This window comes from Salvia miltiorrhiza, chromosome 5 (assembly GCF_028751815.1).
Source record: "Salvia miltiorrhiza cultivar Shanhuang (shh) chromosome 5, IMPLAD_Smil_shh, whole genome shotgun sequence".
NCBI lineage: Eukaryota > Viridiplantae > Streptophyta > Magnoliopsida > Lamiales > Lamiaceae > Salvia > Salvia miltiorrhiza.
Genome location: NC_080391.1, coordinates 33,953,050 through 33,967,864, shown reverse-complemented (window position 1 = coordinate 33,967,864; position 14,815 = coordinate 33,953,050). Strand labels below are relative to the sequence as shown.

General features: G+C 41.1%; 1 protein-coding gene across 14 annotated transcripts; it reads right to left on the bottom strand.

Moving 5' to 3' along the window:
• Positions 1-290: 290 nt before the first annotated feature.
• LOC130986921 (mitochondrial inner membrane protease ATP23-like) lies at positions 291-13,926 on the bottom strand. Of its 14 annotated transcripts, XM_057910489.1 has the most exons (7): positions 13,608-13,926; positions 13,384-13,522; positions 12,901-12,979; positions 2,394-2,557; positions 2,023-2,214; positions 1,766-1,872; positions 739-1,673 (listed from the first exon to the last, which is right to left on the bottom strand). In XM_057910489.1, exons 4-7 carry the CDS (start codon positions 2,407-2,409, stop codon positions 1,581-1,583), a joined length of 408 nt encoding a protein of 135 aa, XP_057766472.1. In that variant the 5' UTR covers positions 2,410-2,557; positions 12,901-12,979; positions 13,384-13,522; positions 13,608-13,926; the 3' UTR covers positions 739-1,580. The 14 variants fall into 14 exon arrangements, 2 of the variants coding, with proteins under 2 accessions (XP_057766472.1, XP_057766471.1); XR_009089485.1 differs by lacking the exons at positions 12,901-12,979; positions 13,384-13,522; positions 13,608-13,926 and adding exons at positions 291-687; positions 2,639-3,282 and having other exon boundaries at positions 951-1,673; positions 1,766-1,864; positions 2,394-2,562; XR_009089477.1 differs by lacking the exons at positions 12,901-12,979; positions 13,384-13,522; positions 13,608-13,926 and adding exons at positions 291-687; positions 2,639-3,282 and having other exon boundaries at positions 951-1,673.
• Between the last annotated feature and the right edge of the window lie 889 nt (positions 13,927-14,815).

The following is a 14,815-nucleotide window of genomic DNA, read 5'->3' as shown; positions in this document are numbered from 1 at the left end:
TGTGAATTCGAGTTTTAGTTGTGAATTCATAGATTTGATTGTGAATTCAACAATATTAAGTTGTGAATTTATCGAGGTGGTTGTGAATTCAAGAAAATTAAGTTGTAAATTCATAGATGTGGTTGTGAATTCAAGAACATTAAATTGTGAATTCATAAATGTGATTGTGAATTCAAGAATAATACGAAGAAATACAAGATATTCAGTCCGTTTCTCATAAAAAATCTACCAATGAGCATAAGAGAAAGAGAAAGAGATCTAAGCTACATAAATTCTACATATCTAAGCTATTAGAAACATTCACCCAAAAATAATTTCAAAATCAATTGCTTCCAATTCGGCCCCCAAAATTGGAGGATAGATCAAGTAACCAAAAAACACTAAATTAACAAATAAATAACAAAACTCCATAACCAGCTCTACAACAAAGAAATTAGTAGTAATGTGAAATCTGCGTGGATTAAAGATAACTCGAGAATGTAAACTTAAATACATAATCAGTGCAGTAGCAACTTCAGAGTGGCAATTAATTTGATGCCAAGAGAAGTGAGTAACAGCCTCTCTCAAGTGTCGAAGGGCGCAGTGTCGTTATAGCAGGTACTCCAAATAGCTTTCATGGCATCCTCCGCTTTTATTCCCGAACAATATGGGTTTCCTCTCATTGCTTTCATTGCTCTAGCAGAAAATCTAACACATTCAACAACACAGCCAAATATTCATCACCAGAAGACGAGCACGTTGTGATCAATCCGAATTTCCCCCTACTTTTACAAAGTATCAATAACTCGGAGAGAATTCAATCAATGAACAATCTCAAACGTAAATGACTAATCAGGGAAGTATTCCATATCATTTACACAACCTAACATATTTCAAAGGAGTATAAGAATGAAGAATTATATATAAAAGATTGCCTTACACTGAAGATATACAAGGCCAAAATCATGTACCTCATGCCATCTACAAAAAGGAGTTGAAGGTTTACCACCGAATTTGTCGAAAACCGCGTCCCACAATAAGCATGGAAAACAAAACTCAAGAATCATCGACAAGAAACATGATTCGAACCATAACTAATGGCTTGGAGGCTCACATCCGACATATTAGCTGCCCAAGGGCATGGACCATTTAATTCACCTTCTAAATTGTAGGCATAAGAAGGCCATCTAACATCTAACCCGCACTGTTGTGTAAGACCCTTGCTGATCATCAATTGAGTTCTGTCAAGAACAATAAGGCTGGAGAAAGTCGAGAAGGTGTTCCCCACAAACACATCAGATCTCAAGCAAACTTCATAGTCTATAGCCGATTGAATCAGATAGGGGTGCTTCTTGTACGTGTCAAGAACACCCAACTTTTTCTTCTCCCAACTTCTTCTTCTCGAAAGGAAGCAAACCTTTGCCCCACCTCTCGAGTACGGAGTTATCTTCAAGGAGATCATCAGCAACAACAAGGTATATAATAATAGGAGTTTCTAATCCAACAATGTTACCTACTCTTTGCATGATTTGCTCCTTGCTGCTACAAATTTCACTAACATTCAGTCTCTGCTCCAGTTTATTGCAGTGTATCATCCAGTCCTAATACTGTGAGAGTATTTTCTTTATCTTCAAATGCCCACGAAGAAGCTCTTGTTTCAAGTGGCAATAACCGCTGAGATGATTAGCTCGAATCTGCTCCAACAAATACTATGCATAACCAAGAATTACAAAAGCATGATGAAGCATTAAACAATGCTTAGATTTCTTAATGATAGTTAGTTAACCTCATTGCAAGCGTGATGAGCGCAGTTACTCCAGTCGAGATTAGCAGCACGACACTCATCATAAGCACGAACGAGCTCATGAATCACCACTTGCACCACCTGATCATCTTCACATCGCAAGTTATTGCTACATACTTGAATCTAATGCACAATTACAAGTTATATGATGAAGAAACAAACAGTGGCAGTCATATGATCAAATCGTATTCTTTTTTTTTCTACATAGACAAAGTTAGCATCCCAACTGTATGCATCACCTATAGCCCAACGACATCTCGAGACAGAGCCATCGCATGGATCCAAGATCACGTCTATGCCTTTATTCATGCCAGCAGGATAGTATAGATCAACCACGTCCTCCAGAAGCTGCTCCACGTCAAACACTTGCTCCTCAAGCTGCATCTTCCCAGCTTCTATCTTGCTTGTATCAAGAATGAAGTTCAACATACCTTCAAGAAAAGTAAATAAATGAAATCACATCTGGTAGTAATTAAGAAAAACAAATCAAATCACGCTGGTGGGGAAGAAAACACCCAAACTCACACAATCGAAAACCTCAGAATAAAAAATCCTCACAATGAAACGAAGGAATCATTGAGAATTAGACCTAAAGGAACATAAATCATACCACGAATCAGTAGCATATTCAAAGAGCTTGCCCTAGGTGGAGAAGACGATTAAACCGACATCGGCTTCGCAGAGGATGGAGATCTCATGAGCTTTTTTGAGAAGTCCCGATCGCCGCTTGGAGAAGGTCACTTGCCGATTAATTTTGTTCTCTATTCTCTTCAGCTACACTTTTTCAACAAAAAGACAGAAATTTTGCTGAATTTCCAACACAAAAAAGACACACACACACACACACACACACACCAGGAAAGTGAAGCAGAAAAGGGGGATATCAAATAATCCGAGCGGGTGCGACAGCATCCCGGCTGCCGGCCCATCGCTTCCACAGCACGACCTTGAGGAGATGGAGCCCGATAGATTTGAGTCGTGTGTGTGTGTTTCGATTTGGATTTGTGAGAGACAGAGAGAGAGACTGCCGCGTGCCAAATCGGAGGTCTAGAACTCCCCTTCGCCTAGTGCCAAAACCTCTCCATCTACGACTAACTCGCCGCCGGCGCGCTCTACCTCAACGTCTGCCATGGAGATCTTAATCATCGAGATCCGCACCGAGTTCGGCCACGCCGATCCGCCGAATTTCGATCATTACCTGAAGGAGAAGAGAGTGTGGCGTCGCAGGTGGCCCTGCAACTACGGCGGCGACGGCGTCGGACTGATAGCGGTGGTCTTCGCCGGAAATTGAAGGAGATGAAGTTAGGGATTTTACAAGTTGGAAATTTTGTTCTCCATATTCGATTAGGACGAGGGAAGAGAGCTAGAGAAAGTGGCCATTTTTTTAAATTTTAATGTAAAGGGTATTTCTGTCTTTTCAATCAAAAAGTGGACAATTTTTATTATTTTTATCTTAGTGGACAATTTTTATCTTTACAATATGAAAGTGGATAGTTTTATATATTAACTCTTATTTATTTTTATAAAATTATCGTTGGCGAAGTATAATTTGTATTCAATAAAATTGTAATTTGTTGTTAATTAGTAAAAGAAACATTTGCATTGATCCATTTTTTTTTACCAATTTGATAGAACTTTCTGTATTGAAAGTCACAAATTTGACTGCCTGCAGCCACCTCTTGGCTTGAACTTCAAGCAGTGTTCCCCGCCCTTATTTTTTCACCCTTCCTGACTGGACCAGTTCCTCGCCCCAACGTTGTTTGGCGGATCTTTTGTTGCCTACCATCTCGTTCCTTAGGGGTTTCTTTGTGTTTCATTTTTCCAATGAAAGGAGAAAGGAAGAGATAAAAATAGGGATAAAGAGATAGGTGACGCCGATGTAAAGGTGATGATGTTGTCGGATCTTGAAAGGAATAACCGGAAATACTGCGTTGTATATGTGTTTTGTGTTTGCTGAGAGTAGGGTGGGGAAGAGGCGGGAGTTGGATTCGTCCCCACGGTCCAATTTTTTATTTTTATTTTTTAATTTTTATGATTGTTGTATCCTTGACTAATAATCATATTCTCTCTCTAGAATTTGTAGTGGATAATTAGGTAAAAAATATTTGAGAACAAAATAGAATTATTAATATATATATATTTTTTCTCATTCATATTTACTAAAATATTTTTCAAAATGCGATTGCATAGCTTCATTGTTATGGCTAATGGTTGTAGAATTTCTTTTTAAAAAAGGTTAAATAAGAACAACACTTCTTTTCTATTTAAAATAAATTAGTATGTTACCCGTCGAAATTCAACGAATAATTACTCTACGTTGTGATTTATAATTATTTTATGTTGTTTTTATGGTCAAAATATACTCCCTCCGTCCCGACTTTTGGTATCCAGTTGAGAACGGTACGGATTTTAATAAAGTGATTGATGTGTTGTGAGTGGAATAAGGGTCCCACATTTTATGTGAGAGTTAAAATAATTAAAGTGGAGTAAGGATCCCACCTACTTTTACCAAAAATAGAAATGGATACTAAAATGTGGGACGGCCAAAAAAGGAAAGTTGGATACTAAAAGCTGGGACGGAGGGAGTATTAAATATTCTTTATATAAATTATTTTTTAAATTAATTTATTTCAATCAATTAAATTAATTATATATTTAAAATTATGTTAATCTCAACAACTTTTACCAATTTGCGACTAAAATAAAAGGTGGTGTATTTTCTGGCTATTTTTGAAGGTCGTGTGCAATATGCAATTCCGATGAAAGTTCGTGTATTTTCTGGCTATTAACCCATTAAATATTGATCTTTTTGTTGAGATAATAAAAATATCCTTTTAAATAAATTTTCATATGATGAAGTTTTATAAAAGAATGATGTGTAGAATATATATATATATATATATATATATATATATATATATATATATATATATATATATATATATATAGGGTGTGGTTCTAGAGAGAACTACATTATCTGTGAGAATGGGAGAACCATCAAATCTAATGCATCCACTGTAAAAATTAATGCATTTGCTGTTAAAATTAATGCACTAAATTTTTTTTTAAAAATGCTCCCTTCAGGATTCGAACCCAGGATCTGCATTCATCCAACAAGATGATGCATCCACCGTAGATCTTGATGATCGAATGGCTGAAAATGGTTCTCCGGTCTTCTTTTATTTATGGTTCTTTCTTGAACATCTCCCCTATATATATATATATAATATATATATATATATATATATATATATATATATAGGGGTGGTCTACCATGAAGATACTTTTAAATGTATAAAATCGGTACAAATTATGTCCATTAGATCATGGTGAATTAATGGCCCATATCAAATTATATGGAGATCCGAAATTCGTAACTGTTTCCCTTGAAATTCATACGTTTTCCTTATTACGAATTGAAAGTACTTTTGTTACGAATTATTCTATGCACAAATATGAAGTTCTTTTATTTCGAATTATGTTCAGATTAGGCAAATTTCAAGCCACAAGATCAATCAAGATCTAATGGGCATGATTTGTTCCTATTTTATACACTTAAAAGTGTTCTTATTTTACCTCACCCCGATATAGGGCAGGGCTAAAATAAGAGCATTTTTTAAGATATAAAATAAGAATCATTTTCAGCCCTTAGATCATCAAGATCTACGGTTGATTCGTAATCCTGTTGGATGGATTTATGGTCCTGAGTTCGAATCCCAAAGGTAGCAAAAATTTATTTTTCACAATTCGTACCTTTATACAGCGAATTCATACGTGTTCTACATAAAATTCATACATTAAAAATTACTCTTATTTCTTATTTTAAGATGTGCTCTCACGGTGAATTTTGACCAAATTTACATATCTTAGGTGAACATGAAAGCCCTAACCCTAACCCTAGCCCCACCGCAATCTCCCTCACGCCGCTGATCTTCCGTCCGTCCGATGGCGTCCAACGGCGGCAACTCTCTTGGCCCCTCGGGCGCGGGAGGCCTAAACCTTCCTTCGCTCACCAACAACTTCTCCCCACGTTCGAAACTTACGCTCGAAAACTCAATGAAGACGATTGTTGCTACACCAAACCCGCATCAGGATTCTGCCATGAACGAAGATGTTGCTGCTCCTTTTTCGCGCAGGGAAGATGGAGATACTGCTCGAAACAGTTCACGTGGGAAAGAAATCATGGATGGCTCTATTCTTGATGACAATAATAATGGACGATCCTACGCTGATATAGCTACTAATCGCGTTCCGCGAAGGCCGGATTTACCTGCCCACCGGTTCCATGCCCTACGACCCACCAAAGAGGGCGACCAGTTTTCCTTCAAAATTCCCAAGGAACTGCTTCGTAAAGAGATTGCTCAATTTTCTCATGCTTTGACTGGAAGGCTGCTACTTAAAAAGAGAGAAAAACCTAAAACTGCTATGATGGTGAAGAAGGAGCTGCGGCAATGGAAACTAATTCCCTTAGGCAAGGGATATTACACGATGGTTTTCAATACTGCGGAAGATAAACTAAAAGCTAAAGCTCAGGCCGTTTGGGAAGTGTCAGGTGGGCACTTGCGGATTAGAGAATGGACGAAAAACTTTGATCCTTTCAAGGAGCATTCTTCGCTGGCCAATGTCTGGGTGAGAATACATTACCTGCCAATCGAATACTGGAATGTTGAAGTCCTCACTGGCATCGCGAGATTTGTGGGACACCCTTTGAGGGTCGATGGAACTTCAGCTCAGAGAGACTTTGGCCAATTCGCTCGCATTCTTATTGAAGTATATATGTCTAAACCTCTACCCAATACTCTCCTTGTGGATGGTGATGATGTTTCTTTTCATGTTGAATTTACGTATGAATATCTGCCCCTTTTTTGTTCCAGATGCAAAACTACAGGTCATACTGTGGAGAGGTGTCGGAAAGGAAAACCTTTGATTGGTGAGACTTCGCGGAATGATGGAAACCAACCTCCGAAAGCCACTGATTTAAACAAGCATTGGCAACAAGTTTCTGAGAAGGATCAGTATGCTGGTAACGAGGATAGGCAAGAGGGAAAAGGCAGCGATGTTTCGCTACAACAGGCCTCAATTCCTTCTAACTCGAGAGATGAAACAATGTTCTTGCGTCCTTCCCCACAACGGAACGCAGAGGAACAGGAAGAGAATAGCAGCCCGGGGAGGACGATGGACAAACAGAAGGACGTTGGGCATGTCAAGAGAAGCTCGCCAAAACTTAGCGAAAATCGGTTTAATCTGCTCAATGAGATCAGTTCGGAAGGACAGGAGGTTGGAACCATGTCTGGACCAGATTTGCTTGACGCCATTCTAAGGCCGGTGCAAACTTCTGTTCTTGATTCACCGGTTGCCTCTGATGAAGAGGAACAGGTGGATGAAGAGATTATTGTGGATGATAGCGTACCTGGTAATGCTGGAAAGGAAAAGAGGGATGCCATAGCTTTGGAAAATGCTTTAAAGGCTCAGCGTCTTGAACAGATTCTCGCCATTGCCAAAGCCCCGATTCAAGTAGAGGCACCGGCAGTCAAAAAATGTGGACGGCCTTCGAAGAAAGAGCAAGCGGTCAAGGCTGCCCAACAGATCACTAAGCAGGCTCAGGACAGTATAAAGAGCCGATTACGACACGCCAACGACACCGGACAAAAGGCTCATACATTTGTCATTGACGATAGTCCTAAAAATTGCATTATTGCTATGGATAATGTTGCTAACGAAAGCTGGGCTGATGAAGTGGAACGGAGCGAGGCTTCTTCCACTCATTTAAATAACTCTATATGAATATTCTTGCCTGGAACATCCGCGGGATGACGGATGAATCCAAGAGGCTTCTCAAGGAACACTGTAGCTCCTTCTCTCCCATTCTCCTGGGTCTTCTTGAACCTAAAAAGGCTTTTCACAAAGTCTGACATTCTTTCTGGACTTCGCTCAATCTTATTCCGGTTCATCAAAATTGTCGTGGTACTAGATGCTCCAACATTTGGGTTCTCTCTCACCCCTCGGTGGTCTCGACTACAGTTTTCTCCTCAGATCAGGTTGTGGTGGTGGATTGCTTTTGGCAATCGATGGATTTTCGAGTTGCTGTCGTTCATGGTGCGAACGATCAGATTTCTCGACGTTCTCTTTGGCAGGATCTCCTCAGATTTGTTTCGGGTAACACTGTGTTTATTGGTGACTTCAATGCGGTCAAGGGAGCTCATGAGCGTATTAGTTTTATAGCTCCCCATCGTGCTTCCTGTGTGGATTTCTGTTCGTTTATTGACGCTACTCAGTTCATAGAGTCTCCGACTGATGGTCTTCGCTTATTTGGTCGGGTCGTCGTTTCTTGCCTCTTCATGTGGAATCAATGCTAGACAGAGCCCTTTTTTCTCAAAGCTTTGTTGACTTCTGGGACTCGATTATCACCACTGCTCTTCCCCGTCTCACTTCTGACCACTTTCCCTTGGTCATGCAGTGCCGCAGGGCTGCGCCGTCTGGTAAGCGGCAGTTCCGTTTCCTCAATATGTGGGTGACGCACCCTTCCTTTGGCGGGATGGTCGAAACTTCTTGGATGAAGCCGGTTGATGCCCTCTGTCCTATTGTGCGTGTTATGTTGAAATTAAAAAGGCTTCGTGCTGAGCTTAGGATTTGGAACAGGGAGGTTTTTGGGAATGTCGACATTGCTTTGAGTCAATGGCAGCAGCAACTGTTGGCCACTCAGAAGCAGATTGCTGATTCAGGTTACACGGATGACTTGTTTAATGAAGAGGTGCATCTCCAGGTGGAGCTCAATGTGGCGCTTTCCAGAAAGAGTAGTCTTTTACAACAAAAAAGTCGCGCGACGTGGCTATCGGATGGTGATCGAAACACTGCTTTCTTTCACAGGCTCACTAAGTTTAAACAGCGTAATAATACTTTCACGAGAATAAATATTAATGGTATTGAGGTTTACGATCCTGGTCTTATTGAGCAGCACATTGTTAGTCATTTCTCTGAGCTCTTTACTGATGATGGGAGAGTGCTTGCTGATCAGTTAGAGATTGATGCTCTTATTCAGCCGTCTATTTCTGCAAATCAGAATGCTATGCTCATCCGGATTCCTGATGATGGAGATATCGCTGCTGCGGTTTTTAGTATGGATGCTAACAGCGCGCCAGGTCCGGATGGTTTCTCTGGCATGTTCTTTCATACTTGTTGGAAGACGATCAAGACTGATATCATTCTGGCGGTCCAAAGGTTTTTCACCCATTCTTATTTGCCTGGTGGTTGCTATGCTAGTACTGTGATTCTCATCCCCAAAAAAGAGGTCGTCTCTACTGTGGCTGATCTGCGGCCCATTGTACTCTCAAATTTCCTCTTTAAGATTATTTCCAAGGTGCTGGCTTCGAGGCTTAGTGTCGTTGCTAATTCCCATGTCTCGGCCAATCAATTTGGCTTTATCAGCGGACGGAACATCCATGATTGTATTATGCTTAGCTCGGAAGGCTTTAATTGTATGCAACGTACTAACCGGGGCATCAATATGGCCTGCAAAATTGACATCAGGAAAGCCTTTGATACTTTGCGTTGGGGCTTCATTTTTCAGGTCCTTAGAGCAAATGGTTATCATGAGAAGTTTATCAGTTGGATTTATATTATCTTCAGTTCCGCTAGACTCTCCATTCTTTACAATGGCCGTCTCACTGGTTATTTTGCTTGCTCCCGTGGAGTTAGACAGGGAGATCCTCTTTCTCCTATTTTATTTGGGATTGCTGAAGACGTGTTGAGCCGTTTGATCAGTAGCTGCATGGACTCTAGACATCTCACTCCCATGAGTTTCTCTGGGTCCTCGAATTTCCCCACCCATCTTCTTTATGCTGACGATGTCATCCTCTTTTGTCGTGCCACGATTCGCAATGCTAAGAAAATCCTTGATATTTTTCAATATTATGGGTCTATTTCTAGAAAACACTGCAATCAGGAGAAATCCAATCTCTTCTTCTCTAGACATGTCACTACTGATAGAAGACGTGCTATTTACAGGGCCCTTGGTTTCTCGGTAGGATGTCTCCCAATGACTTATTTGGGGGTCCCTATCTTTGTCGGTCGTCCTCGTGCCTCTTTTTTATGCAGATTTTGATAAGATTCTCCAGAAATTTGCTAAGTGGAAAGGTCTTCAACTTTCCATGGCTGGCCGTCTCTGCCTTGTGAAGTCGGTTATTCAAAGCTCTATTGTGCATTCTATGATGGTTTACAAGTGGCCTAAATCGCTTCTTCACTCTTTGGATAGATTTTGCAGAAATTTTGTGTGGACTGGTTGTATTGATCAGAGGCCCAGCTGCTCGGTTAGTTGGGGACGCAGCTGCTCTCCAAAGCTCGAAGGTGGATTGGGGATTCGCTCTTTTACGCTTATGAATCAATCCTTTTTTATGAAACTGGCTTGGAAGATGATTAAAGGCGTCGACTGGGCTCATCAACTCATGCGTTCTAGATATCTTACTAACTTCAGCTATGCCAAGGATAACATTGTTAATTCTTCTGTCTGGCTTGGTTTGAAAGATGAGGTTAATCAGTTGGTGGATGATTCCTACGCCTGCATTAACAGAGGCGATTGCACTTATTTTTGGAGGGATGATTGGCTTGGTTATAAGCTTGTTGATAAGTTGAAGATTCCTCCTTACATGCATGATTTTCTTAACTTTTCTGTCCAGGATTACTTTTATGATGGTATTTGGCACTTCTCTTCTTCTTTCGTGAATAGTTTCCCTGAAGTGGTGGCCGATATCATCCTTCTCCCCATGAATGGAAGCAAGGATGTTCGTTTCTGGAAACATTCTATCAGCGGCAATGTTTCTGCGGCGCTAGTCTTTTCGCGGAAAGGTCATCGGTTCCCGGAGGTCAATTGGGGAAAATGGATCTAGGAACCCTTCATCCCTGTGAGGCGCTCGATCCTTTGTTGGAGAGTCATCCATGGGCGTCTTCCCACTCTTGATATTCTCATTAGACAGGGCATGGTTGGTCCTAATGGTTGCGCTATCTGCTATGAGTGCGAGGAATCCATTTCTCATGTTTTATGGAGTTGTTTGAAAGTGAGGCCCATTTGGAAGGAACCGCTTTCGTGGTTTGACAAAGCAATGCTTGGTGAATGCTTGGATATTCACTCTTTTTTGGTTCAGGCTTGGGCAACGAAGTTTAGCTCTCAACTTCTCTCTTTCTGGAAAGCGGGTGTTATCACGACTATGTGGAAGATTTGTGACTGTAGAAACTCCTTGATTTTTGATAATGAGAATTTCGATCCCCGCCGGATCTTGGCATTCGTCAAGTCTTTTTTTAAAGAACTGGAGCTCAATTTTAAGGATATAGGCACCATTAGCAACACTTGGTCGGAGTACTTGGTTTCCCGCGCCATTGGTGTTAGCGGTCGTCCGTCTCCTTCACCTTATATGGTTGAGGTCCATTGGTGGCCGCCTACTTCTCCCTGGATCAAAGTTAACACGGACGACTCTGCTTTAGGTGCGCCGGGGATCATTGCAGCAGGTGGCGTCTTCAGGGATCACTATGCGGTCATTCGTGGTTGCTTTCACATTAAGGGAGGCACTGGCTTCTCTTTTGAAGCCGAGCTTCTTGCTGTCATCACCGCTATCAACATTGCCCATGACAGGAATTGGCTTTACTTGTGGATTGAGTCTGATTCGTTCGTCTTCTTGAATCCAGATCCATGGATGTTCCTTGGCATTTTTTTGCTTCCTGGAAGAATGCTTTGCGTCTTCTTCAAAACTTCAATTTGATCGTCTCTCACATCTATAGAGAAGGAAATCAATCGGCGGATATCATGGCTTGTAATGATCGTGTCGAAGGTTTGTGGTCTTTTGCTATTGATAATATTAAACTTGCGGTTGCAAGAGACATGTATACGCATAGCCATGTGCGAACCATACGGAGATAGGCGTTGGGAGTCCGTGCAGCAGCCTGCGTGTCTTGCGCTGAAGAAGGAGGAGCAGTTGGTTTGGAGCGTCGTTTCAACCCTTTTACAGTCTTTGGGTGCGCTCAAAACTGGGGTTCAAACGGTCGGGCTTCTTTGGCAGCTCGGTGGTAAGAATGTTTTCCTATCGACTTCGAGAATTTGGGGCAGCATGCATTGGTCGTCGAAGCACTGGTCCCCGCTCGTGGCTGAGGCCATTTTATGGCTCTCTTGTGCGCCTCTGCCGGAGAGCTATGCTACTGCCATCTTCTTGGCAGCTATGGGAGCTGAACGTGAGCAAGACTCGGCCTCCGTTCTTTTGATGAGCATCACTGCTCGTGTGTTTTCGCCTATGAATCCTGTGGGTAAGCTCTTGCTCGGGAGGGTCGGGAACTCTCCACGCATGTATTCAGGTTTGTTTAAGGTGAGTAAGAGATCTTTGGCGACGGCGTATAACCGGTCATACTTCTCTACTTACTGGGGTTGGTTTGGGACGTGGGCGACGGCGTCTTACCGGCCCACGTCCTGTTCCTTTGTTGCTTGTTGGGTTTGCTTAGTGAAAACGTTTCTCGGGATGTTGTTTTTTTCCTTTTCCTTTTTGTTTGACTTTGGCGACGGCGTCTTACCGGCCATCGTCTTTCCGGGTTTTTATCTTTTTGTTTTGGTTTTGACCAGCTGGAGCCAGGATCGTTTTGGGATGATGGTTAGGCCGGAGTTCCAGAAACTTTCATTTCCGCTCTTCTAGTCTTGTTTGTTCGTCTTAGACGAGTACTCTTTTCCCTTTCCTGGCTTTTCCCATTGGGTTTTCCATGGAAAGGTTTTAATGAGGCTCGGCCCTTAGTCTGCTTTCGTGTGCTTTCAAGGGTTTTAGGTTTTTCTTTTCCTTTTAATAAAATCGCAATTTAATAAGATGTGCTCTCACGGTAGCCCACCCCCCGATATATATATATATATATATATATATATATATATATATATATATATATATATATATATAGGGGAGGGCTAGAATAAAAACACTCTTAAGCGTATAAAATAAAAATGATTTTCAGCCCTTAGATCATCAAGATCTACGGTTGATTCGTAACCCTGTTGGATGAATTCGTGGTCCTGAGTTCGAATATATTGTAGAATATATTGTATATATACTATTTGACATTGATTGATCAAAGAATAGATGAACATTGAAGTTTACCTTTATACAGAGAGGGCAATAGTTTTCCTTAACAAACAATCTTCCACAAGCATCACAACAAGTATACCCCTAAAACCACCTGCAGTCGAATTAATTCAAATCAATGAGACGTGGAATACTTTAAAAGAGTCATCTTCACATTCATATCGGGATACCATTCCATAGTCCGATATCAAGTAATATAGAGAAGCACTTCCATCATTTTCAAACAAGGTATAGATAACTCAAGTACTGTTCTTGTTTGTTATAATATGAATTAAGCTATGTGCATCTAGAACATGAAACCATCACTTGAAACAACAGAAAACTCAATCATACACCATCAACATCGTATATTATGTATCATCTCCAGGTAAAACACCTCATATAACCAAACCATAGAGATAACGAAACCAAATTTCACAATTTAAATGACAAAAATATTGAATCATTAACGTAATAGCAAATTCAAAAGCGAGTAATTGAAAATCACAAGACCCCAACCTCCTCGAGTAATCCTCCCTAATGATTGACGCGACAACACCTAGTTTCTGCAGCTTCACGTGAGCTGAAGCTGTGGGTGCCACCACCTCCTCGCCTCCAAATGGGTGACACCGCCGTCTTCGGCACCTCAACCTCCCGGCTGCATGATTCTCCAAATGATAATTAAAATGCCCCCAATTGATGAATGATTCTCAGAAATCAAAAGTAAGATTTTTCTTCCTTACATGCGGTGACTGGAAGAGCAAGAGAGGCGTGTCGCTGACCTGCGGTAACCGGAAGCGCGAGAGAGGCAGGGGTTGCGACAACCTAGGGTTCTAGATTTGGGGGTGGGGAGAGAGGCATGCGGTAGGGCGTCTGGGGAGAAAATCGACAGGAGAGTGAGAGAGGCACAAGAAAGGATGTCGATGAGGGTCGACGTCGGCACGGCGGCGGGGGGAGGATGGCGATGGAAAGGAGGTGGCGGAGGTGTAACTCGTAGTATAAGGGTTTGGGAAATTTATTTTGCAACTTTTTCTTCTTCTTTTTTTTTTGAAAGTATTTTCCATTAGAAAAGTACAACCACTTCCATTAGAAAAGTACAACTGTTGTCCGCTAATACAAACCGGTTTTTCACTGGTGTGGTAGGGCTTTTTAGAAGCGGTGTCTTAATGTAATTATAACACCACAACAAAGAAACCGGTAGTAAAATACCGGTTTCTATCAGCGCATTTTTTTAAAAAAGAAACTGGTTATATCTACGAAACCGGTTTTAATAGCTACGAAACCGATTTTGAGCCAAAATCGGTTTCTATTTAGTGGTTTCTATCAGAGTTTTTGTTGTAGTGACCATTCGTGCAACACCCTAAATGGATAATCTAAACCCTAAATGAGGAATCTAAACCCTAAATGATAATTTAAACTCTAAATAGATAATCTAAACTCTAAATGGATAATCTAAACCTTACGGGGTAGTGATCAAAATGGCCGTATAATTGTACCCATCTAAATAATACCATCACACAGGTATATGACACTAATGGCACTAATATGGTCATAAGTACCATTCTTGCAGCACTGAGTATATGGCACTAATGGCACTAAGAGTGTCATGTGTGTCTAATCCTCGCGCGAACCTGAATCCGACCTGAATCTGGTCCGTCCCAATGAAGTTGTATTCGAAAGCAAACGAGGAAATTGCGTTAATGGTCACTGTCGTATAATCCGTGGATCAGCATAAGAAATTTTTTTGATCGGCTGACTTGTAGCTCTAAAACAAGAGATCCAAATTTAGTGCAGGACTATGGACGTAGGAGGGTTTCTCCAAACCATATTAAACTGTTATGTGATTTACATTCAACATTTACATTCAATTATACTTAAACTATCATTCAATCTGCACACTAACCATCAACACAACATAACTCAACATCAGCTGAAAATCTTAGTTAAAAAT

Excerpts from the sequence above, each read along its gene's own strand:
- LOC130986921 (XM_057910489.1), bottom strand. Across the intron at positions 1,873-2,022 it reads GAGATGTCGTTGGGCTATAG|ATGATCAGGTGGTGCAAGTG; the intron begins GTGATGCATACA and ends TGCGATGTGAAG. Across the intron at positions 1,674-1,765 it reads CTCATCACGCTTGCAATGAG|ATTCGAGCTAATCATCTCAG; the intron begins GTTAACTAACTA and ends TTGTTGGAGCAG.